This window comes from Piliocolobus tephrosceles, chromosome 2 (assembly GCF_002776525.5).
Source record: "Piliocolobus tephrosceles isolate RC106 chromosome 2, ASM277652v3, whole genome shotgun sequence".
Taxonomy (NCBI): Eukaryota; Metazoa; Chordata; class Mammalia; order Primates; family Cercopithecidae; genus Piliocolobus; species Piliocolobus tephrosceles.
In genome coordinates this window covers 165,082,132-165,109,649 of record NC_045435.1, presented here as the reverse complement: position 1 = coordinate 165,109,649, position 27,518 = coordinate 165,082,132, and the positions used below count along the sequence as shown (strand labels likewise).

The window sequence follows — 27,518 nt, the reverse complement described above, 5'->3', positions numbered from 1 at the left end:
TAAAATAGATTTTATAAATGAGCATTTATTTACCTAATAACATTTCAAAATGTCTTGGTACATAAATGCTCAAAGCTAGAGGCACTATGCATTTGTGCAAGAGCCATGGTAAAGCATTACAAAAATATATGTATTCCAGATTGGAAAATGTCTGGATTACAGACAGCTAAAGCAATCTTCGAGGTAAAATCTTTTTTCCCCCTAGATCTGATATACAATTTCAAGAAGTAAAATCTTAATTGCTGATATACAAGACTGAAAGAACTATAAAACATTCTTTTCATTTGCAGGCTCAATTTGACATCTACAAATAATAATAAAAAAATAGCAATAAAAATAACAACTATCTTAGAAGTAGGCTACTAGGAGGGAAAAAAGGAATTCACATATATTTAACACTCAATAAATGTGCTGTGACACGTGAAGTGCTTTCCTCCTCCCTCCCTGACCATTAATAAACGCATACTGTATTCTTTCATTCATGATCACATTTAGCTTGCTCTGTAACTCTTCAAATTAAGTTTATTAGTCTTGTTTTATATATGAAAAAAACCAAGGCTCACAGAGGTTATTCAGATTAAATAGTGGAACTAAGATTTGAACGAAGTCTGATAGTTTGTGGCCTATGTACCCTCTGTAACCATAAATGAATTCTAAGATGGTCTTTCTATACAGAGCCCATATATCTGGCTCACTTTGATGTAAGGTTTAATATTTAATTGTGTTTTCTTTAATTCTCTAGAGAGAAAATTCTCTGCCAATGAGGACATACTAACATATGAACTTGGGATGTGATAAGATCAAGCTTCAAATTTCATAAGGATATATTAAAACTCAAATTTACAGAGGAAAATAATCCAATGACAGTCAAAGTCAAATACATTTTTGACAGATGTATGAGGACATACATATGTTCTAAATAAAGATGACTGATAAATATTTCCCATGTTATCTTGACAGTAAATAATAATGGAAATATTTAGCAATCCTATTCACACTGAAAAATTCCAAAAGCATGCTGAACACTAGCAAAACAATTCAAACATGAAAAATAAGAGAGCGAGCAAGTTGGAAAAGATATCTAGCAAGAATTCAGTGACTATAAAAAGCAGATCATTTTTAATATGCCACTCTAAACAATGCCTTCTACTGACAGAGGGATTTTGAAATTTTCCAGACTGATAAAACCTAGCAATGTTCCTTTTGCTTATTTTTTTTCAACTTCTAATCTCTTACCCTAAATTTCTCTTTGATGAAAAATCTACATTTTTTGTCTACTTTCCCTCTCAGTTACATATCTACATAGAAAATATACGGGAGGCTGAGGCAGGAGAATGGCGTAAAATCCGGGAGGCGGAGCTTGCAGTGAGCTGAGATCCGGCCACTGCGCTCCAGCCCAGGCGACAGAGCGAGACTCTGTCTCAAAAAAAAAAAAAAAAAAGTATATATATGTGTGTGTATATATATATACACACACACACACACATATATATACACACACATATATATACACTCTATTTTATGGGAGCTTCAAGAAGAATGAATTACTCATATTCTTCGAATAATGTATTTGTTAAATCTGAAGCGTCTTTCATTAATCACAAAACTGTAATTATGAGGTGACAAGGACATTGGAACTTTGGTTATGGCAGTCAAGCAGAAAAAGACCATGAAATTGATTTCTCATTCTGTCTCACTGGGAAAGAAGGGAATAAGTGTGAATTATGTGAGAGGATGAACACTAAGATCATGAATACTGCACATCAGATTCTCCCTACGAAGAAGAATCCCCACTTTCTCCAAACCAGGGCAACTAGCAAGACAAATCTTAAGATTGGCGCCTTCCTCTGACAACTGCCTCTCCCTTCAACAACTGCCATTACCACTGCCACTGTTTTTACTTTAAGTTCTGATACTAATGTGGTAGTATGTGTGAGAGTGGGAGAAAAAAGAAAGGCTGGGAAACAAAAAATGAGTAAGAACTAGGTATTAAGAATGTTTTGTCATGATTCATATATTGTAAGCTTCAGTGAGGTTCAGTAAATATAACATAGCTAATTGATACAAAATAATATGTTACAGAACCTAAATTAATCCTTTCAAAGATTACTTGTAATAAAAGATACATTTCATCACAGGAGAGGGATAATGGTTTTACATCAAATCATGAAGTCTACTTCTCAAAATTGAGTTCTAATGTGTTTACAACTACACTATCCTATCATTATAGAAGGCAAATTAGGTAGAAATTTTATAAAATCAAAGCTTTGTTCTGCTATTCTAATTAAGTCTTATTTGTGTTTCATTCTATGGGCATATTAAGAGAGAAATAACACAGCATGAACAATGCAAAAAATAAAATATCAACCCAGATGGAAAGAGTAAATGGTACTAAAAGAACATTCAGAATGAATATATTTATAGAGTATAGAAAAGTACTAAATACAGTACCTACATTAGGAGGGGTCAAATCTGCATTTCATGAAGCAAAACAGGAAAGTATTATATATTATGAGACAGATAACGATAGACCACACAAAAGACAAATAACGAACACTAATTTTTTCATGTACACTAAAAACATTAAAAAGAGAACAATACTAGAGTCAAACTGGAGCTTTCAAAGGAGAAAAACACCTACAATTATTTTATTCTAATAGATAATTCATTGTCCATATTGGTGGTAGAGCTGTTATGTGATCATTTATGAGAATATTTTAAATGTATGATAGTTTTCACTAACCTCTTATGGAGAAATGAAAGATAAGATTTACCCCAGCATTCTCTTTTAACCAAAACCAGCAACCACCTTCCATAATTTGAATTTTTCATTAGATACACACACCTACTACACACACTAAATTGCATTTCCCACCACAGCCCCTGTCTCTGACAGTGAAGTAAGACAACACTATAACAAGATAAATATAGTAAGTCAATTAAAGAAAGGCAGAAAGAACACACCTTCCAGTAAATTCATATCGATGTCATTATTATTCGGCTTGTGCAGGCATGGGTATGTGTTAAACAAATTAGCTACAAAAGCTAAATTAAGTTTAGGATTGCCTGAAACCACATCTGCAGGAGTAACAAACTGCTTGCAGCCCAGTTTATCTGCTTCTTGAAGCATGAGTCCAGCACGCTTCAGGTCATTTGTCTCCTAAACAATAAAACAAAAATGGTTACAATTGAAGTTTTAACTGGCATAATTTTTATTGGTATATGTATTTATAAGCAATTACTTTTCCACAAATATATCAAATAATAACTCAAAATAAGATCAAAATGTGTAGTAATTCCAAGTCAACTTACCCATTCCTTTATTTATTTATTTTATTAATTAATTAATTTATTTATTTAGAGACAGAATCTTGCTCTGTTCCCCAGGCTGGAGTGCAGTGGCGTGATATTGGCTCACTGCAACCTCTGTCTCTTGGGTTCAAGCGATTCTCCTCCCTGAGCCCCTGAGTAGCTGGGATTATAGATATATGCCACTATGCCCAGCTAATTTTTGTATTTTTAGTAGAGACAGGGTTTTGCCATGTTGGCCAGGCTGGTTTTGAACTCCTGATCCAACCACCTTGGCCTCCCAAAGTGCTGGGATTATAGCCATGAGCCACTACACCTGGCCTCCATGCCTTTTAAGTTAAAAGGAAAAAAGTCTGTGAGCTTCCTTGCTGGGATAACTGAGTTATATTTTACTCTTTTTGCTAAAATACTCAGCAAAATCCTCAAATACTGTATCAGTAAGCTCACAGTGGTCGCACTATACATAACTTATTCAAGGCCAGCTAGTAGAGTGCCCTCTGGATAACAGGCAGAGTTATCATACCCACTGTACACTGAGTGAAATTTCCAGAAGGCTCTTCTTGATGAAAAACAAGTTGAAATACATATTTTAAAAATTAAAATCATAGCGAAAAGCACCTTTCACAATTGCAAAACCCTGAAAACAAATGAAACAACCCAAATACCTATGAACAGGAGAGTAGATGAATGAATTTGTATATTCACACAATGACATCCAATATGGGTAACTCTTAGAGATACAAATTCAAAAAGAAGTACTAGAAATTTAAGTATAACATGATAAACTTTAAAGGAAGTTAAAAAGTAAAATGAAGAATTTAATTTTGTAAGGGATATATTTGGATGAAGGGAAACTACATAAAAAGAAAAGCAAAACAACAGTGAACACAAAATTCAAGACTGTGGTTACCACACTGAGCTAAAACAGAGATGGAATAGGGAAGAACTGGACAGAAAATGTAATGTCAAGGTCTTAGTTTTCCTGTTAGATTGAGAGTTCATGAGGCTTGTTACAATTTCAAAACAACCACACACAAAAATAAATTTTAAAATGGGTATGCACAGACCCATATGAGTATATCATGACCAAAGATAACCTACCTAATTCTGTGCACCACAGTTGCAAAATAATTAATCATGTAAATGAAATTGGAGAAAGCAACAGATTATTAAATTAAACAACGATGAAAAGTTACCAATGTAGACATCAAAAAATGACAATATGTGGCCAGACGTGGTGGCTCATGCCTGTAATCCCAGCACTTTGGGAGGCCGAGGTGGGCGGATCACTTGAGGTTAGGAGTTTGAAACCAGCCTAGCCAACATGGTGAAACTCCATCTCTACTAAAAATAAAAAAATTAACCAGGCGTGGTGGTGTGCACCTGTAATCCCAGCTACTCAGGAAGCAGAGGTAGGAGAATCACTTGAGCCCAGGAGGCGGAAGTTGTAGTGAGCCAAGATTGTGTCACTGCACTCCAGCCCGGGTGACAGAGCAAGACTCCATCTAAAAAAATATCCAACCAAACAAATAAAGACAATATGTGGACCTTATTTTAGGTCTTAATTCAAATAAACTATGAAAAAAAAGGCACCTATGAGGCAAGTGGAAATGTCAACATTGACTAGATATTTTGATGATGTTACAGATTGTTGTAATTTTTTAAGGTATGATAAGGTATTGTGGTTTTACTTTAAAAGTGTCTTTATCTTTTACAAATACATATGGAAATATTTATCCATGAAGTAATGTCTAAGATTTGCTTCAAAATAATACAGAAGAGGAGGGAAATAGGGAATAAATAAGATTGACCATGAATTGGCAGATGTTGAAACTGAGGGATGAGGACCTGACAGTTTAGTATACTAAGTCTGTTCTCTTTTGAATATAGTCAAAATTTTCCATAAGTTTAAGTTCCTAATTTTTTTAATTAAAATGATTTGCAAATTTTACAGAGTGTTGCAGTACTGTTTCTGAAATATGTCATTATAATAATGTGAGATATAATTAATTAGTAATGACTCAAGTTGCCTTTAAAACCAAATGTTATGGATACTGCACTTTAAGTACATGACATATTTTCATACAGTCTATTATCTGACCAAATTTTAATGTTTAGAATTCAAGTTTATCCAACCCACAGCCGGTGGGTCACATGCAACCCAGGAGGACAGCTTTGAATGTGGCCCAACACAAATCTGTAAACTTTCTTAAAACATTATTAGCTTTTGTTGCAACTTTTTTTTTTTTAGCTCATCAACTATTATTAGTGTTAGTGTAGTTTATGTGTGACCCAAGACAATTCTTCTTTGAATGTGGCTCAGGGAAGCCAAAAGACTGGACATCCTGATTTAGATAGAACCATCCCTGGTATTTACAACTTATTCTAAAAGAATGAGATTCCTAGGAAGTGTGTTTGGTAGGTCAGAATCTGTTATCAGTCCTTCCTAGGAACACCATAAATACTAGGAATATCTATTTTTATTTTGTATATTTCTAAATATAAGCTGCTAAAACTCATAATTGATTGCTTAAAAATCTAACAACAGGTTGTTGCTTCCTTTCCTGGCATATGTTGACAGTCACAAGAGCACCCTGGTGAGTTCCAATTGCCTTGCACCAGGGAAACGTGAATGTAGGACTGATTCCACAAATATGCAAGGTCACAATTATGCAGTTCCCTTTCTTCTGTCATGACAGCCAGTTGGCTTGACATGGAGGTTTGGAGTCTGGGCCATGGAAAAAACTTCCATAGAGCAAAGCACCAAACTTTAATGGAGAGCTGAGGGCTCTACTGGGGAATGCTGCCTGTAAAGAACTGTACTCTAAATTTGACTGTACCTCCTACTCAAATTCAAATTCATAGTCAGAAAGTAGAACAGTGGTTACTAGGGCCTGGGGGAAGGGGAAAATGAGGAGTTTTTGTTTAATGAGTACAGAATTTCCCTACAGGATGATGAAAAGTTTGCAGAGATGAATAATGGTGATAGCTGCACAACAATGCAAATGTACTGAATGCCACTGAACACTGAAAATGATAAAAATGGTAAATTTCCTATGTCTATTTTACCAAAATATATTTTAAGAGTTAAAAACTGCACTCACATTAATTCCTGAAAGGTCAATGGCAATGGCAGGTCCATCTTCCCCACCTTTAGGGGCAATCTGATTAAGGAGATGGAAATAGGCTCTCGAGTCCTTCAAGGAAAGATACGAAATAGCATTTTTAAAATGAATAAAATCATCATTGAATTTAGGGAAAACAAGTGCTCAAACTGAAGAAATTGCCTCTATCTCAAAGAATGGAATAACTTTAATAATACAGAATTACTTGTAGGTTCCTGAATGTACCGTGCTGTTTCACACTTCAGATATGTGTGAGGCTGTTTCACACCTCATAGTTTATAGCAATCCTGTTTCCTGTACCTGGATACCCTCCCTTACTTTTCCATCTGTTTACACACCCAAGCATCAACATCAGTTAAGATTCAGGTCAAGTATTATCTCTTGGAAGCTTCCCTGGATTCTCTATGATGAACTAAGAACACTCCTCTGTAGTGCACAGCACCCCCTGCCTACCTCAATAAGTAAACAGTGATCACACTATTAAATCATCCAATGTCATTTTCTCCAAAGATGGATATCATAGTTCTTCCCCATACACACATTAACTCTTCCCATCAAAAGGCAGAAGCTATTTCCTGTCCTCTTTAATTTGGACGGGCCTTATGATTCACTTTGACTAGGAGAATGCTGTGAAAGTGATATTCTGGGGCTTCCAAGCCCAAATCTTAAGAGCTTCTGCTTCCTCTGTCTTAAAGTTAACCTCTACATAAGAAGTCCAACTATCTGAGACTATCATGCTGTGAGGAAGCCTGAGCTCACCATGTAGAGAGGCCTTGTGGAGGAGCACTGAGGCACCAGACATGTGATTGAGACCTTTGTGTACTTTCCAGATGAGCCCAACTGACAGCTGAATGTAACTAAGTTAGTAATCCCAGCCAAAACTGTGCGAAGCAGAACCACCACCCAGCCAAGATGCATCAACCCGCAAAATGATGAGAAATAATCATTATAAGCAGAGTTTGCATAGTTTGCTATATAGCAACAGATAACTGAAATATCCTTCTGGTACATGTTTGTCTCTGAGTAGAATTGGCAAGCTTCTCAAGAGCTGAGTCTTTGCATCCCCTGGGCATAATGCCCTTTAGGAAGAGCTGAATAAATGTTTGATTAGCTGAATTTTAAGAGATTTCAGAATGAAAGCAGAGAAATAAAATGTCACTTCAAATTGAGAGACTGTCCTCTAGGCCATTATGGAAAAAGATAACCTGACTGAAGGTTATCTAGCTAAAGAGGGAACATGAATTAGAGCCAGCACTGATTACTCTGGGGGCAGGGGGCAGGGCAGGGGAGGACATAAAGAAACAGAAGAAAGTCACAGCACCCTGGCTTGGCAGTGCCCATCCAGGCAGTAAGCAAGGGAAAGTTGTCATTAGACAGAAATGCCTGTTACAGTCTCCTTGACAAGATTCTCCCAGTAGAAAGGGAAGTGTTTTAAGCTACCCTGGTTAAGGCACATACCTTAAGATCCCTTTGTTTACTGATTCCCTGTGCCCTCAGATAATCTGATTTCCTGTTAGCTGGTTATTGACAAAGTGGGAGTAAGAGTGTTAAACCAGTAAACAGATACAATTATTAGTCCAAATGAACAGACTGACATCCTCATTATAATCTAGCAGATCTATGGCATATAAAATGAGAAAGTATGTTTTAATCTGTTGAGGTTAACATCTCTTTCCTCTCATAGCCAGCTGTAGTTCTTATTAAAAGCCAATGTATCTGGTTTTTAGAAAATATATATTTTGTGAATGTAATTGGGGGATCTACTTCACACAGTAACGCAAATTTTCATTTTCTATACCAAGTGTTCTTGTGAACTGAATTCAAATTTAAGTCTGAACCCCTTTTGTTTTTACACTCCGCATCCTTTATTTCATGTCACAAATTTGAACATTTAAGTATAAACCTTAATGTCTTGGCTGAAGTTGCTGATGGTACGCCATCCTGCGTTGGTCAGATGGTAGTTCACCCATCGCAGCAGTAATTCCTCAGGAGAAAGCTTCATCAGCTCCTCTAGTTCCTCACCTTCATTTAACAATGCAATCAGAGCTGAGGGCAAAACAGTGAAATGTAAATTCTTCCCATAGCGAGTACAGGGAATGAACAGCAGATATTTCTCATGATCTTACCTTCATTCCTGGAAATCTCAATATCAGCAAAAAGGCCAACTTTGATTATCTGCCAGAGAAGTCCCAAGACCAAGTGAGGTTTTCCTTCTTTGAGATCTGATGCACCAATGTTGACCACTGTACAACCAATGGCCGAGGCAGAATTCAGGGCTAGGTTTAAATTTTCCTGAATTGCCAAAAAAAAAAAAAAAAAGGTACACATGAGGAAGTACTTTCTAAGGTCTTATCTATAAAAATTATCTATAAGAAACAATGAACTGCCAAATTTCAGATTTATAAACATAATATTTATACAACGAAAATACCACTACTCGAAAAAATCACATGGTTTTAACTGGTACTTTATATGCCAATGACTTTCAACAAATCCCTATTTCCACCCAGACCTCCTCTGAATCCCCACTCTAAGCTCTGTATCTATATATGTACTTGGTTATGACTACCTGGATGTTCTGCCAATACCTCAAACTCAACGTGATATTTCTGTAAAGTGCTCATTTGGAAGTATTTCTTTAAAAAATTATGTACAATTAGGTTTTAAGAGAATTTTAAAGTAACTCTTAAGATGGATTTTACAAATGAGGAAACCACAGCACTGACAGGTTCCACAGTGGAAAGGCTGGGGTCTGATCCCAGTGGTCTCCAGAACCCATCCTCTTTTTTTTTTTTTTTTTAGACGGAGTCTCACTCTGTCACACAGGCTGGAGTGCAGTGGCGCTATCTTGGCTCACCGCAAGCTGCGCCTCCCGGGTTCACGCCATTCTCCTGCCTCAGCCTCCTGAGTAGCTGGGACTACAGGTGACCACCACCACACCCGGCTAATTTTTTGTGTTTTTAGTAGAGACGGGGTTTCACCATGTTAGCCAGGATAATCTCCTGACCTCGTGATCTGCCTGCCACGGCCTCCCAAAGTGTTGGGATTACAGGCATGAGCCACCACGCCCGGCCCAGAGCCCATCCTCTTAATCGCCATGCATTACTGCCATTCTCATATTGTAGCAGTAATAGTGACAATTTAATGTGCTGGTCACAACAGCAGCAAAGCACAGAGGTTCTCAAAGCATAGAGAATATTTCAGTGGCTTCCTCCTACAGTGTGCTGAAGTGATTTATTGAGCTCCAAGTAAATAAATGGCTGTATCTTTGGGGGATCATCTGGGGTGATCGAAATAAGCATTTTGAATTATTTTTGTAGTAGTATTAAGCAATGTTCATTTAAATATAGTTCTCCCAAAAGAAGCAGAACCAGAGAAACCTTCAATATTTTTATAACCTCATAATTCACTACAAATAAACATAAACATGGAAACATTAACAGCAAATTGCAAATACTTTGTGGAAATCTAAGATTTTTAATAACTTCAGGTGTTTTTAATTAACATTCCTGCTTCAGATGTTTTTTAAGTTACCATAAATCAAATCTATGCAACTTTCAAGAGACAACTACTGCTGACTTAGGCATGACCATTAATATTATTCTCTTTGCTTCCAAGAGCATAAATGATGTTTGCTCCAGTTGTGATTCCCCAGCATGCATCAGCAGGGGAAAGAACTGGACTGAAAATGAAGCCAATAATAGTGTTAATCTCACAATAACCCATTTCATATGCAATTGACAGCATGTACTGTGGGCCAAAAGAAGTGTATAATTTCACTAAATTGATTGCAATACTAGTAAGAACCAAAACCTACCACTACTCTCAGCCTGGACAATAACAAACAAAACCATGCCTATATTATATGACCTGTAATGCCTACATTAATATGACCTGGTGTGCTATCCTCTTGTCTTCACTGGCATGACTTTATTCTCTGTCTTCATTAGCATGATCTTATTCTTCCAGGAGTCTTGAACCTAGGCAAAAATTTTTCACTGCAGGCACTACCTAAAAGACCCATTAACTCTTCAATGAAAACATCAGTGACAGTTTATACTCTAAGAATCTTTGACCTCTTCACCTTAAAATCCTCCACTTGCTATTTCCACCAATCTTGGGCTGGTGCATTGAGAACCTTGCCCAATCTGGATCAGAGCCCTCTCGCCCTCTCTCATATTGAAAGACCTGCCCTAAACCACAGTTCCAATTCTCAGATGCTGCCCTCACTTTCCCAGCACCAAGACGATAACAAAGCTTTGCAAGTATTTTCTCTTAATGCATTAAACAGTTAACTCAGCTTTGTCTTATCAACAGGTTGTGTTGGTCATATAGGAGAAAAACTGCTTTTGATGTTAATTTTATTCAAAGATGTTTGCTTTATAAGCATATCAAATGTCTTACAAGTAATTTGGCTTTAAAAAATAGGTAGAAAATAAGGAGTTGCAACATGTTTCTTTCAAGTAAATGGTAGTTTCTACTTGATAAATACAACATTATTGCCCTACCAGTTAGTAGGGAATGGAGTGGCCACACTAAGTTACTACTAAACATCTTAAGAACAAGAAGTAACAGGAGAACCCCATGGAGAAGTTGCTATACAATTCTTACCATGGACAACTGCTCTGAATGCCCAGCCTTCCTGAAGAATTGTGTTGATGCGGAAAGATAGAGACAGTAGGGAACCACAAACAAGTGGGACACAAGAGAGGTGGCCCCGCCTTCTATAGGGCAGTGGTACATGGTTAGGCTTGGACTGTCTAACAGGTTCCCTCATTTCCTGTTATCTTTGAGAAGTACAGAATTGGATGTTGACTACATGGCTTTCTTGTTCCCTGCTTGCTAACAGGTCAATAATGTTGCATATCACTAATAGAAATTACCATTCTTGAAGAAGCCTATTTCCAGTTGCAATTGCCAGATTATTTTTCACATGTTGTACTGGAATCTTCATTTAATATCCATGACTATTGAAAATATTCACATCTATCTTATTTATAGGATACATACATGACCATTTTTTTTGCCACTGAATCTGAAATACGGCATTTCTTACTATTGTATACATTTATTGCTTGGTTTTACTTTTAATATTTATATTTAGTGCATTAAAGAAAATAAAGAAAAAATATTCTGTAAGTATTTTGTGGTAGCCACAGAGTGGATCTGAGGGGCTATCATGCAGTTTTATTTTTAGAGATAGCATACTTCCAATATATGCAGGCGGTAATAGTCTATAGAAGACTAGCTTTCTATAGAAGACTCAATAATTTTAGCGAAATCAAGGATTGCACTTGCCAAATGAAGGACACAGATTAGCAGTAGCCTAATTTTAATAGCTACTATTGTGACCACACCTTAAATAGTTGCTCTTACTACCACATGAGAGTGGCAGTATAACACAGTGATTAAGAAATGAGCTCTGGCACTAGACCACTGGGATCATATCCTGGCTCTGCCTCTGTATAACCTGTCAGTGCCTCAGTTTTCTCATCTACAAAATAATAGTATATACCTTATTATAAAGTTGCTGGGAGGATAATTTACATAGTGTGTTTAGATCAGTGACTGATACCCAGTAAATACTCAGTAAATATTAATATCCACTCATTGTTCTAGAGATTTTGAGGGGGAAAGTGTGGTATGTATAAATACCTGGACTTTTACAAGATCTGTATGGAGAAGCCAACTACAGAACAATTTAGTACAAAAAGAATAATTTAAAATTTTGTGAAATGATAAACCTGCAGTGTTATTTTTCAACCACCCAATAAGGGAACTGGCATCAAGCAAGTGCTCATTAATAAATAACTCAATAATTACAATAATATAAACTGAATACTACAGCTTAAGTGCATCCAAAGTACACTGAATCTTCATTTCATTCATTACAAAATCCAACTGAATTTTTATTTAATAAAAATCCAGTTTTGGCCAGGCATGGTGGCTCATGCCTATAATTCCAGCACCTTGGGAGGCTGAAGTGGGAGGATCACTTGAGGCCACGAGTTCAACACCAGACTGAGCAACATAGCAAGACCCCGTCTCCACAAAAACTTTAAAAAATTAGCATGGCATAGTGGTACATGCTTATAGCCCTAACAACTCAAGAAGCTGAGGTTGGAGGATCACTTGCTCCCAGGAGTTTGAGGTTACAGTGAGCTATACTGGGGGGTATAGCAAGACCCTCGTCTCTTAAAAACAAACAAACAAAAAAAAAAAAACAGTTTTTATAGGAGAACAACATTACATTAAATCAAAGGTTTTATCTGGGTCCAAGCATTCATTAATAAAGGCCTTACATTTCTCAGCATAGTAACATGATTATAAGCAAAGGGCAAATACTTACAGAAACAGTGAATGGCGTGAGCTTTTTCTTATTGATGGCTCTTTCATCAATTGTATCTGGTTCAGATAAGTTGATCATTTTGCTAAAGAGAAAATGAGAATAATTTAGTTTAATACTCGAAGAATTTTTTTTAGTTTATTTTTGCAAACAGCCAAAATAGATAAATTTTGAAAATAACAATTCATTACCTTAAAATATTAAACAGTAAGCCAGGCATGGTGGCACGTGCATATAATCTCAGCTACTTGGGAGGCTGAGCCCAAGAGTTTGAGGCCAGCCTGTGCAAAACAGAGAGACCTCATCTCAAGAAATAATAATAATAATTAAACTGTAATTCATGCCAGTAACTTAATTCTTAAAATCCAAGAAATATTCCCATTCCTAAAACAAATCCATCACTCACTGCAAGAGTAATCTTAGCATTTCTCCTATTTTTTAATCACCCTGAATTTTCTTTTTTTTTTTTTTTTTTTTTGAGATGTAGTCTACCTCTGTCACCCAGGCTGGAGTGCAGTGGTGTGATCTCAGCTCACTGCAACCTCCACCTCCTGGGTTCGAGTGATACTCCTGCCTCAGCCTCCCAAGTAGCTGGGATTATAGGTGTGTGCCATCTCTCAGAGCTAATTTTTGTATTTTTAGTAGAGATGGGGTTTCACCATGTTAGCCAGGCTGGTCTCAAATTCCTGACCTCAAATGATCCTCCTGCCTCAGCCTCCCAAAGTGCTGAGATTACAGGCGTGAGCCACCATGCCCAGCCATCACCCTGAATTTTCTTTATGTTAGTTTTGTCTTTATTTCACTTAATGGTCATCAGCATTCAACAGCCTAAAACACAAAGAAATTCTCCAAGAAGCCAAGTTTCATAAAGTAGTATCAACACTGGTAAAATTACTGTTGTTGCAGAAAGATACGAAGCCAGAGATTTCATCTAAGACTAATAATTTAGACATTTTCAGAGAAATTAATATAAATTTTGTCTCTATATTTTAGAATTTTACCTTTTAAAACAATATTAGGAAAATACTCATTCAGTTCATAATAGGAATTTCTCTGAAGGTCAAAGAAACATAAGAATTGCAGGTGGAGGTCAAGGTATATTTTATATTTAATGTCCTAAAATCTAATATCCTGTACTTATGGGTAAGGTTTTGTTTTCCTTTTTAAGTAAAAACATCCAAAAAAAAAAAGACTGAAGGAAATGTGTTAGAATGTTAGTAGGTCATTTATGGATGGTAAAGATATTTGTGATGGTTATTTTCTACTTTGTAAATCTTCTGTACTTTTTATAAACTAAAGAAAAGATCTCTGCTTTGTCCAAAGGAGTATGCTGGGACTGTGGTACACATGACGACGACAAAGACATTCCCTCAGAGAGTTTACAATACAGGGAGGAAAAATAGAATGCAAAGAGCCAAGGATAACACAAGGCTGAATCAAAACATTATTTTCATTTAGGTACGAATAAGGAGTATCTTCCCTTTGCATCTCCTCATGTTCCTGTTCCAGTCAATAATCAATACTCTCTTACTGGAAAAAGAAAAGAGAAACCCTGTGAATATTTAAAACTGCATCAGACAAATAAAAGATTCCTGGCAATTATTATAGTGATATACGTAAAAGACAACATAAAAACAAGGGACTGTATTTGAAAGAAAGTTTTGGAAATTTTCCAAAGATACACAGTGGTTCATTTTCTATGCAATATAAATTCTCCAGGACCTAAGTAGCTACTGATTCCAAAAGACAATGGACGGCTGAATCGTAGTTTTCATGGAATGCTCATCAATGTAATCAGGAAGAACACAGCTTCCTTAACCAGAAGATGAACTCACCAAAGAAGGATGCCATCTGCAAGTGATTTGAAAAGACTATCATCATTGGGATTCATGGGTATGAGATGCTTACAGTCAGGGTCATTCTCCAGGGCTTTGTTTATCCAGTTAACAAAAGCCACTTTTTCTTCCTCTGAAAGGAGAAAATCTTCGTAGGCAAATCTCATTTCAAACTTTATTGCACTACAAAAACATACTTGTTAATTTCTGCTCAAAGATAATAATCGACCATTATTAAAAATCTACTAAAACACAAAAGGGTTTAAGAAAAGATGAAAGGGGGCTGGATGTGGTGGCTCAGGCCTGTAATCCCAGCACTTCCCAAAGCAATTCCGAGGCGGGCGGATCACTTGAGGTCAGGAACTCGAGACCAGCCTGAGCAACATGGAGAAATCCCGTCTCTATTGAAAATACAAAAATTAGCCAGGCATAATGGCACATGCCCGTAGTCCAGCTACTCGGGAGGCTGAGGCTTCAGAATATCTTGAACCAGGAGGTGGAGGTTGCAGTGAGCAGAGATCATGCCACTGCACTCCAGCCTAAGCCACAAAGAGAGACCCTTTCAAAAGAAAAAAAAGGTGGGCGGGAGGGGCACGGTGGCTCATGCCTGTAATCACAGCACTTTGGGAGGCCAAGACGGGCAGATCATGAGGTGAAGAGATCAAGTCCATCCTGGCCAACATGGTGAAACCCCATCTCTACTAAATATACAAAAATAAATTAGCTGGGCCTGGTGACGTGTGCCTGTAATCCCAGCTACTTGGGAGGCTGAGGCAGCGGAATGATGTGAACCTGGGAGGCGGAGCTTGCAGTGAGCCAAGATGGTGCCACTGCACTCTCCAACCTGGCAACAGACCAAGGCTCTGTCTAAAAAAAAAAGAAATGACAGGACAGGGGAGGGGAATTCATTCCACATTTCCACCTGATATATTAGGAGAGATGAAGGTATATATCTTAAATGAGCACAATATATATTTGGTTTGATTCAAAAATATTTCCAAATATGTATTGCTTCTGAAAGCTAATGAATCAGAAACAGATCATCAGAAGTCACATATGTATATGTAATTAAATAAGGAAAAAAATACTAGAAACAAAGACCATGGCAATAAAACCCATCCTCTCCAAAAAGATTTAGAGAGCTGTGATTTTTAGCTTACAACAGAAATACTGAATTCAGTCAAGAGTTATTCAAATGAATAAAACAGCTCAATTTCCATGGAACTTTTACTATTAAAAAATTGACACCGATTGGCTGGGTGTGGTGGCTCATGCCTGCAATCCCCACACTTTGGGAGGCTGAGGCGGGCGGATCACCTGATGTCAGGAGTTTGAGACCAGCCTGGCCAACATGGCAAAACCCCATCTCTACTAAAAAATACAAAAATTAGCCAGGTGTGGTGGCAGGCACCTGCAATCCCAGCTACTCCGGAGACTGAGGCAGGGAGAATTGCTTCAACCTGGGAGATGGAAGTTGTAGTGAGCCGAAATCACACCACTGCACTCCAGCTTAGGTGACAGAGTGAGACTCTGTCTCAAAAAACAAACAAACAAACAAAAAAATTGACACAAATCTAGACACCAGCACTATCCTTGGCCATTTTCATCCACCAACTTCTCAACACATGGCTTCTAGTATGGGTACATTGATCTTAAGTAGAACATTTTGTTGGGTTATGCAGTAGGGAAAATAGGAAGGAACTTAAAGTAGAAACATTGTACAGCTTTATTATTATTCTGTAGATATAAAACTCATTTAAGAGTATAAATCCTTAAAGTAAATAATCCCCATTTCCATCAGAGGGTAGCACATAATGAGTTGGCCTTCTCCATTGTTGCCCCAGTTCCTAGAATTAGGTAATTTTCCCAAGGGAATATTTTGCAGGTACCCCCAAAATTTAATCCATACATACACACACAAGCCAACAAAAACACAAATATGTACTAATATTTCCTCTTTGTACATATAATAATCTGCCTTATCTTCTCGCCTCTTCATACATACCTCCTTAAAAGGATTTGGAGTCTAGGTATTCAGAGATCACTAAAATACTGTACCTGCCATTGAGGACTTTTTTAGTGTAATTATAAAACAAATGTACAAAGAAATGTGATAAAAGGGAAATACACACACCACCAGAAATATATATGCAATGTTTTCAGAATTTAAAAAAAGAAGCAATCACTTTTAGTTAGAGTGATCAAGAAAAGGCTTTATGGAGAAGGTACTATTTGAAATATAGGTTTTCAGTAGGTGAATATAGGCAAGGAAAGAAAGGATGTTTCAGGTATAGGAACCAGGAATGAGATACATCACAACCACTAGGACGGCTGTAATTTTTTAAATGGGCAAAACCAAGTGTTGGTGAGAAAGTGAAGAAACTGGAGCCCTCATACATTGCCGGTGGGAATGTAAGATGGTGCAGCCACTTTGGACCTTGAGAGCTTGTTTGGAGGTTCTAGCAGGGGAGTGCAGCTACTTGTATACCTTTGACCAAAGACCAGTCAACCTCTATTAGGGATGGTCGTCCTCTTCGACTGAGCACACAGCTTCGAGAGGGACTCACATGGAGCAGTGAGGAAGGGGACCCTGCCTAGCCAGCCAGATCAGCCAAATCAACCCTGGCAATCAATGGGGTGACAGATGTCACAGCCAGATCGCCCTCACGAGTGTAGCCACTTTGGAAAACAATTTGACAGTTCTTTAAAAATGTTAAACGTAGAAATAACAAAAATTTGAGTAATTCTACTCCTAAGTATATGCCTACGAGAATTCAAAGTATATGTCCACATAGAAATGCATTCATGATGTTCATACAGCATTATTTATAATAGCCAAAAACTGGAAACAACCCAAATGTCTATCACCTGATGAAAGGATAAACAAAATGTGACATTGGCCATAGAATGGAATATTCAGCAATAAAAAGGAATGAAGGGGCCAGGTACCATGGCTTACACCTGTAATCCCAGTACTTTGGGAGGCCAAGACGGGCAGATCGCTCGAACCCAGGAGTTCAAGATGAACCTGGGTGACATAGCAAAACCCCATCTCTATAAAAGATAGAAAAATTAGCTGGGCATGGTGGTGCACATTTGGGAGGCATGGTTGTGCACTTGGGAGGCTGAGGTGGGAGGATCCCTTGAACTCTGGAGGTCGAGGCTGCAGTCAGAATAAAAGGAATGAAGTATTATATAAGTGACAACACGGATGAGCCTTGAAAATATTACACCAGTGAAGAAGCCTATCAAATGAAAGGCTACTACAGTATGATTCCATTTCTATGAAATTTCCAGAATAGGGAAATTTATAGAAATAGAAAGTAGTTTAATGGTTGCAGAGCCTTTGGGAAGAAGGAAATAGGGAGTGACTGAGAACGAGTATGGTGTTTTTTCTTTGGTGTAATGAAAGTGTTCTGAAACTAAATACTGATGACAGGCCGGGCGCGGTGGCTCAAGCCTGTAATCCCAGCACTTTGGGAGGCCGAGACGGGCGGATCACGAGGTCAGGAGTTTGAGACCATCCTGGCTAACACGGTGAAACCCCGTCTCTACTAAAAAATACAAAAAGCTAGCCGGACGAGGTGGCTGGTGCCTGTAGTCCCAGCTACTTGGGAGGCTGAGGCAGGAGAATGGCGTAAACCCGGGAGGCGGAGCTTGCAGTGAGCTGAGATCCGGCCACTGCACTCCAGCCCTGGCGACAGAGCGAGACTCTGTCTCAAAAATAAATAAATAAATAAATACTGATGACAATTGCACAACTATGAATATGCTAAAAACTATTGAACTGTATACTTTAAAAATGAATTTTGTGGTATGTCAATTATATCTCAATAAAGCTGCTATTTTTTTTATAAAAGCCATTAAATGTTCCATATCTTTTTCTAGAGAATAGTTATATAGGTGTACTCATAGGTTAAAGAAATCATCAAGCCATATACTTAAGAATAGCACACTTTGGCTGGGTGCAGTGGCTCACACCTGTAATCCCAGCACTTTGGGAGGCCGAGGTAAGCAGATCACGAGATCAGGAGATCAAGACCATCCTGGCTAACATGGTGAAACCCCAACTCTACTAAAAATACAAAAAAAAAAAAAAAAGCTGGGCGTGGTGGTGGACACCTGTAGTCCCAGCTACTCAGGAGGCTGAGACAGAAGAATGATGTGAACCTGGAAGATGGAGCTTGCAGTGAGCCTAGATTGCACCACTGCACTCCAGCCTGGGCGACAGAGCGAGACTTCGTCTCAAAAAAAAACCTTTTTAATAAAAAAAAAAAGAATAGTACATGTCACACACTTTACTACATGTCTCTTATACCTCAATAAACAAATAAACAAAAATTTATGGTGACAAACATCAGAAAAGAGGTAACCTCTAGAGAAGAATAGTTACTACTAGGGGAATGGGGGAGTCTTCAGGTGATGAAAAGATTCCATATCTTGTTCTGGTTGGCAGCTACATGAATATATACACATGGAAAAATTCATTGAGCCGTATACTTAAGATTACAGCACTTTGCTGAATGTGTATTATACCTCAATAATTTGGTTTTTTTGTCTTTAAAAATAAGCCACTTCAGTAGAAATGACAGGCAGAAACTGGGTTAAGGGGTGAATACCTTTCAAAAAGTGAAGGTAACAGTTAGGTACCTCTGCCTTCATGGCTGCTTCCCTAATGGGAAAAAGTTAGGAAAAACATACAATAGATGAGAGAAATTTGAGTGTATCACTAGAGGAAAATCCAATTAGGAAGGGACAGAATCAAGAAGATAATTAACAGATTCAGGTCTGAAATGAAGAAAGAGGGGAAAAGGTTACAGGCAATTTTGTCAAAAGGCCAAAAAGCATAGTTCTAATTATGTTCGTATGAATAAAAATAACTTGGCCAAAGGTTCTTAGACATCTTAGATAAGCTTAATATGGGGAAGATACCTCATCTTAAAAGTTAATATGCCTCTGCATTTCCCACTGGGCAATGGTCCAGTGGTTTAATGAGATCAAGCAAATCAGGTGCTATGCTCTCTAGTCACTTGGTTACTAGATAAAAGGTGAATCAGGTATCTCAGATCTCAGAAAATGGAAGAGAAAAATCCTTGCAATATAAGCCTCTCCACCATTCCTAGCTCAGGTCTAAAAGTAAAGCCATCTCATCAGTCAGGATGAAAAGTCATTCAAAATCCACTTTTAAATACATCTAATGCTGGAGTACAAACAACTTCCACTTTGTTGTTTATAATCTTTTTTCTGTAGACTGAGCCTGATCCATAGTAGGAACTCATTGATTTCAATGATTCTAGGATTTTTCATTTTGACATCTCTGAAACTGACATGCATTTCAAATTCAATGGCATGTTATACTGTGCTCTGCACTATTTTTTTCTCCTCAATGGCACATAAAATAATGGTATGAATCACAATGAGTGGCATCTTAGAACTGATTAAATATGTCACTTAATGAATGAATCAGTGACTAAAAGATCAGATTTGGAGGAGTCAGTTACCTGAATAAGAATGCTGTGTGCCCTCACTGGAAATAGATGAAGTTCCTCCAATAGCAGTAATCCCTTCCCTCTTGTTAATTATTTTTCGGAATGTTTTGCTGATATCTTTGCTTTTTAATTCTTGCATTAGCTGGAATGGAACATAAGTAAAATTGAGAATCAGATAACAAAAACCTGACAAGATGAAGGATATTTATTTATATTTCTTTATTTAATAAGAAATAATACCAAATTACATACTAGTCAGTTGTACTTATTGCTTGTATTCACAGATAACTTTCATCATTTTACCAATAACACAAAATAGACAAATACTTGAACCCCAAACAGTGGAATAAATTTTTTATAACTAAGCTTAAATTGAACACACTGAAATTATTCTTCTTGGGTTGCCATAATCTTTTGTACTGAAAACCTAAGAAATAACTAACTACATGCTAAAAATAAAAGAATGCCTTAATGAAGATATTTTCCTGGCTGAACATCTCAAATGTATTCATGTTAAAATAAGTCAGCTCTTAAAGGAAATAACATAGGCTTACAGAAACTCCCTTTCCCAATCACTTTCTCACTGGACTCACCAGAGATTGGCAAGACTGAATTCAATCAGTTTTGCATGCAGCAAAGTGATTGGTTTTTTTTTTAAATGCAAATCTGATCTTGTCACTTCACGTTCTATTCTTCTCACTTCATTGGCTTCCTATTGCTTTTAGGATAAAAACAAAAATTCGACATGGCCCTGTGTGACCTGATTCTGACTTACTTCCCCAGCTACATTCCTTACCCTTACCATCTCAGCTCCAGCCACACAAACATTCTTTCAGTTGCTTGAGAATATTCACCACCTCTAAAGCCACAGGGCCTCTACACATGCTGTGATGTCTACCTGTCTCCCACATTATTCATTTTCCTGCAACCCACTTTTAAAATCTTTCTTCAGAACACATCACAGTCTTCACGCTGTAGGGATACCTTCCCTGAGTCCCTGCATTATCCAGCCTCGCCTCCAAATTCAATTCCTTCTACCACAAACTCTCACAGGACCTGTACCACTCTGTCATAGCAATTCTCATAGTTATCTTCTATCAATTTGTGCAATGCAGTCTCCCCAACACATATAAACTCCATGAAGGCAGGAATCACATTTCTTTTTACTCATCAAATTGAGTAAAAAGTGCCTAGCAAAGTTTCGAGGAAGAGAAGAGCTAAAATACCTGCTTAATCAATAAAGAATGCAAAGTCAGACAATTTATATTTCATAAATATTTATTCAATTATATTAATGGACAATAAGCATTGAACTCACCTAGTTATTCTAGGGAATGAATTACTGTTATCTAAACCTGATTTCCATTCCAACAATTTGAGAATAATTTTTTCCTTTGTTTTATGAATTAGTTGTGGAAATTATTTCAATAATAATAGTTATTGTCATTATCATCATCATTTTAAAGCAGTCCTTTTTCTGGCCTCTGAAGCTGGATTTAACCAAAGCTAGTGATGACATTACAATTCTGCTTTAAGCAAGATTATCAGTAGCCCAAAAGGATTAGATTACTTACTGACACAAACTCTTCAAAACTGATTTTGCCATCTTTGTTGCTGTCAGCAACTGATATAATTTTCTCCACAATCTCTCGCACCTTGTAGCCAGGCAGAGGAAGGCTTGCTTCCTTAAACAGGTCTTGAAGTTCATAGTCACTGACATACCCACTATTGTCAATATCTGTAAAGATATATCATCAAATATATTTTGTAATCTTTGTTGAAGATGTACACTAAGAAGGCTTTTTGGGAGGACTCACAGACATGCAGACAGAGCCTTCCACATTTGTTTCACAGGTGGCAGTAACCTTTTTTCCTGTACCTGAACTGTACAGAATATGCTATATGCTTTATTTTAAAAACTCATATTTAAGTCAGGCTTGGTAGTTCCAGCTATTTGGGAGGCTAAGGTGAGGGGATCACCTGAGCCCAGGAGTTCAAGGCTGTTGTGAGCTATGATCACACCACTGCCCTTCAACTTAGGCAACAGAGTGAGACCCCATCTCTTAAACAAAAACAAAAACAAAACAAAACCCTTGTATATATTTAAATGGAGTTTATTCCCGTTGCGGGAAGTCAGGGACCCCGAACAGAGGGACTGGCTGAAGCCATGGCAGAAGAACATAAATTGTGAAGGTTTCATAGACATTTATTAGTTCCCCAAATTAATACTTTTATAATTTCTTACGCCTGTCTTTACTGCAGTCTCTGAACATAAATTGCAAAGATTTCATGGACACTTATCACTTCCCCAGTCAATACTATTGTGATTTCCTATGCCTGTCTTTACTTTAATCTCTTAATCCCATCATCTTCATAAGCTGAGGATGTATGTCGCCTCACGACCCTGTGATGACTGCATTAACTGCACAAAAATTGTAGAGCACATGTGTTTGAACAATATGAAATCTGGGCACCTTAAGAACAGGATAACAGCGATTCTCAGGGAACAAGGGAGATAACCTTAAAGTCTTGGCTGCCTGAGAGCCGGGCAGAACAGAGCCATATTTCTCTTCTTTCAAAAGCAAATAGGAGAAATATCTCGGAATTCTTTTTCTTAGCAAGGAACTTCCCTAAGAAAGAGAATGCGATCCTAGGGGGCGGTCTCTAAAATGGCTGCCCTAGGGACGTCTGTCTTTTACGGTTGCAGATAGGGATGAAATAAGCCCCGGGCTTATTAAACCCATAGTGCTCCCAGGCCTATTAGGACGAGGAAATTCCTACCTAATAAATTTTGGTCATACCAGTTGTCTGCTCTCAAACCCTGTCTCCTGATAAGATGTTATCAATGACAATGCATGCCTGAAACTTCATTAACAATTTTAATTTCGCCCCAGTCCTGTGATATCACCCTGCCTCAATTTGCCTTGTAATATTTTATTACCTTGTGAAGCATGTGATCTCTGTGACCCATACCCTATTCGTACACTCCCTCCCCTTTTGAAAATCACTAATAAAAACTTGCTGGTTTTGCGGCTTGGGGGGCATCACAGAACCTGCCGACATGTGATGTCTACCCCAGACATCCAGCTTTAAAATTTCTCTTTTGTACTCTTCCCTTTATTTCTCAGACTGGCCAACACTTAGGGAAGACAGAAAAGAACCCACAAAGAATTATTGGGGTGGGTTTCCCTGCTATATCCCCACAGATTTGGGGCCACCATATATATTTTAAGGGTACTGTTACTCTGATAGAAAATTCAGTTTTAGCACATGACTAAGCGTCAAAGAAATAAGCATTGGGCGGGGGGAGGCCAGACACAGTGGCTCAAGCCTATAATCCCAGCATTTTGGGAGGCCGAGGTGGGCAGATCATCTGAGGTCAGGAGGTCAAGATCAGCCTGGCCAACATAGCAAAACCCTGTCTCTACTAAAAATACAAAAATTAGCTGGGTATGGTGGCGGGCACCTGTAATCAAAGCTACTCAGGAGGCTGAGGTAGGAGAATCACTTGAACCTGGGAGGCAGAGGTTGCAGTGAGCCAAGATTGTACCACTGTACTCTACCCTGGGCAACAGAGTGAGACTCCATCTCAAAAAAAAAAAGAGGACTAAGCATGAGGAAGTCACAGGTAGCTAAAAAGGGAGCACCCACTCAGACTTTAACTTCTTGAGGGAATTTAGAAAATGAATCTGCTGACCCCACATTCCACATAAAATATGTGTGCTGTGTAAAATACACATAAGATATTTCTGTTCTACATTTCACTTGGTGGCAATTCTGTTTAATCTGTCAATAATTCATTGCTGCTTCATTATGTATTCATGATACCATTATGTATGCTGAATCATTTGATGTCATTTGAGATTAGGTGTTCCAGAAATTCACAACTATATTTGGACTTTGGGAAGCAGGTTTCCAGGTGTTTTCATGTCATCATTGAGAGATGCCCTTCCCTAGGGTTTCCCTAGAGACTGGGTATCACTTCTTGACTCAGAACAAAGGCGACACAAAACACTTCTGCCCAGAGTTGACAGCAGAGCGTTGCATTGTTTTGTTGCCTGGATCTGCCTTGGATAGGCTCTCTTTGCTCATCTGGTAATAGCTGCTTTGTTTCCTATATTTCTTGTTATTCTTAATAAAAGAGCTGCCATACTCATGGAGTTCATGGTTAGGAGAGAAACTTTTCTTTGGAATGCTCATATGAAAGTTTTAGAATTAATACTGTTCAGAATGATAGAATATTTCTAAACTAGAACCACCGATAACCAAAATATTGGTATAATTGCAAAAGTCAGCTAGGAAGCTAAGTTGTTTGATATTGCAATAATATTGCTTTCTTTGAATTTAGAGAAAAATCTCATTACATTACCAGTTCAGAACTGTTTCCCATAATTTTGAAATATGCACATAGATTAGGCTGGCTTATTTCTAAACCAGCATAATAGTAGGAAATATTTTAAAATAAACAAGACTGAGGAAGTTATTTGCCTAATAACTATCATGTTAAGCTAAAAAGATTAGTTAAGAGCTAGGATTCTGAAGACAGATATGTGGACTTAAGCTCCCAGCTCCATCCCTAGGCCCTCTGTGGTTTTGGTGTGACATGACAAGAACTAATAGAAACCACTTAATGAACATATATGCTTAGCCAAGTGACTTGTTAAGAACTTGACTTATCTCATGAAATTATTTTTTTCTTTTTTTCTTTGAGACAGAGTCTCGCTCTGTTGCCAGGCTGGAGTGCAGTGGTGCGATCTCAGTTCACTGCAACCTCTGCCTCTGGGGTTCGAGTGATTCTCCTGCCTCAGCCTCCTGAGTAGCTGGGACTACAGGTGCAAGCCACTACACCCAGCTAACTTTTGTATTTTTAGTAGAGATGGGGTTTCACCATGTTGGCCAGGATGGTCTTAATCTCTTGACCTCGTGATTTGCCCGCCCCAGCCTTCAAAGTGCTGGGATTACAGGCATGAGCCACTGCGCCTGGCCATCTCATGAAATTCTTACAACAACTTTGAGGTGGTTACTAATGTCATCCCCATTTTAAAGGTGAGAAAATAAAGGCTTAGATTAAATAACTATAAAGGTCACAGTTTGAAAAGAAAACAAGACTTTCTTACAATTCGACAACAACAACAAAACAAAACAACTTGATTCAAAAACAGGAAAAGGGCTTAAAATGACATTTCTCCAGAGAAGATACACAATCAGCCAATAAGCACATACAGATGCTAAACATCACTAGTCATAAGGAAAATGCAAATAAAATGAGACACTACTTCACACCCAGGAGAATGCTTATTATCCAAAAAAAACCAGAAAACAAATGTTGGTGAGGATGTGAAAAAAATGGAATCCTGGTACACCACTGGTAGGAATGTAAAATGGTGCTTCCACTATGGAAAACAGTATGGTAGTTCCCCCACAAAATTACATATGGAATCACCATATGATGTAGCAATTCCGCTATTATGTTTACACTGAAAATAATTGAAAGCAGGGACTTGAACACGTATTTGTATACCCATGTTCATAGCATTGTTCACAATAGCCAAAAGGTGGAAGCAACCCACATGGCCATCACTGGATGAGTGGATAAGCAAAATGTGGCATATACATACAATAAAATATTATTCAACCTTAAAAAGGGAGGAAATTCTGACACATGCTACAACATGGATGAACCTTGAGGACATTGTACTAAGTGAAATAAGTCGGTCACAAGAAGACAAATATTATGTGATTCCACCTATATGAAGTACCTAGAGTAGTCACATTCATACAGAAAGTAGGATGATGGTTACCTGGGGCTGGGGGAGCAGGAAGTGGGAGTTATTGTTTAATGGATATGGAGTTTCAGTTTGGGAAAGGGATGGTGGTGATGAATGTAGAACAATGTGAATGTATTAATGCTAATGAACTATACACTTAAAAATGGTTAAAATGGTAAATTCTGTTATGTATATTTAACCACAATTTCAAAAAGAAACAGTACTGAGAAATATTTTAACTTCCCTCTTCTCTCCAGTGGCCCCAAAATACTCTATCTAATAACATTGGATGGCCATGTCCCCCTGTCCCTGAGAAAAGTGTGCCAGAAATTAGCAGAAGTTTCTGAGTTCACAGAGTAGCAGTTTGTCTTGTAAATAAAGTCAGCAAGTACATATTCTGCTAGTGTTACTGCTTTGCTCAAACAGAACAAATTATCTTGCTGCCAAAATTGTTCTATCAAGGACCTGCTTCTGGGTCGGGATTTTGTACATAGCAGAGCAGCTCCCTCACTACCATCTATTGAAAGGCAGCCCTCAATACAAGCTTTTGTTTAAAAAAAAAATTGTTCCATCAGTGAATTGTTTATTCAATATGTCATTAAATAAATATTGCAATATTATATTAATATGTTCATGAGTCATAAAGATTACAGTTGGTGTGCTAAACAAAGTAAATATATTACTCATTCATTTATTTTACCAAGACCTAGGTAGAACTTTTATTCAAGCTACCAAACTGCATCTATAAAATAACAGAAATATCAAACTATGAGATACATTTTTATTACTTCCTCTGTTTCAATGCTCAAAATGAGCAGAACATTTCAACAATTGCCCAGTTTTTGTCTTGAAAAGATTCTGGACACTACATATAATTCTCTATAAAATGTATGACTGTTTTCTGAAAATCGTACCATATTCATACAATGCTCTAATGACAATATGCCATTCCCAGGGAGACATGGAAGAGCCCAGAGATCTGTAGAATTTACTTTATTTCACAGTAATGATTTGTAAAACATGAGCTTCCTGAGTTTTAGTTTTTTGGGTTTTTTTTTTTTTTTTTTGGAGCGCTTTATTTTTTAAACATATCTTTTTTTCTTTGTATTGGTCAATAAAACTCATGCTGCATGATATTTTACTCACATTAACTTTAGTCATTATTAGGTTTGTAAGAAATCTAAGCACAAGACCAGCGGTGATCATTTTCTCCTCCCTGATCTACCATATGACTGTTTCTCATGGAGGGCTCTATTACACTAGAGAAGGAGCTTGATGAGTAAGGGGCAAACGTGGTGGTGTCACTGTCCCAATGTCTATTCACTGCGCTCACCTTTCACTGGGTTCACCTTTCACTTGCATGCATTTGCAAACTAAAGCAAAAAAAAAAAAAAAAAAAAAAAAAAGGTATTTGCATTCTCCTTGTTTACCATGGGTTTCCTAAGAGCAAACTGCAGAAGAATTGAGATCCAACAGAGTATGAGGAACATTTTTTGGAAGAAAAATACAAAACTGTCAAAATGATAATGTCATAAACACAAAACACTAAATGGCTATAAAAAGTGAAAGAAGAAAAATACGGCATACGGCCTTTAAAAACAATACTAAGACTTTCTAAATTATGCATGTGGGAGAAGGAAAATAAG

At 37.6% G+C, this 27,518-nt stretch overlaps 1 protein-coding gene across 2 annotated transcripts in view; it reads right to left on the bottom strand.

Annotated features, from left to right (window-relative positions):
• Positions 1 to 27,518, bottom strand: part of PLS1 (plastin 1) — a 112,393-nt gene that overhangs the window by 21,556 nt on the left and 63,319 nt on the right. For both annotated transcript variants that reach the window (XM_023215351.2, XM_023215352.2), the window contains 8 exons: positions 21,679 to 21,842; positions 20,117 to 20,246; positions 14,616 to 14,748; positions 12,784 to 12,865; positions 8,561 to 8,726; positions 8,338 to 8,480; positions 6,414 to 6,506; positions 2,965 to 3,160 (listed from right to left, as the gene is read on the bottom strand). In XM_023215351.2, the coding sequence (XP_023071119.1) occupies positions 2,965 to 3,160; positions 6,414 to 6,506; positions 8,338 to 8,480; positions 8,561 to 8,726; positions 12,784 to 12,865; positions 14,616 to 14,748; positions 20,117 to 20,246; positions 21,679 to 21,842 (1,107 nt within the window). The remainder of the gene's footprint in view (positions 1 to 2,964; positions 3,161 to 6,413; positions 6,507 to 8,337; positions 8,481 to 8,560; positions 8,727 to 12,783; positions 12,866 to 14,615; positions 14,749 to 20,116; positions 20,247 to 21,678; positions 21,843 to 27,518) is intronic.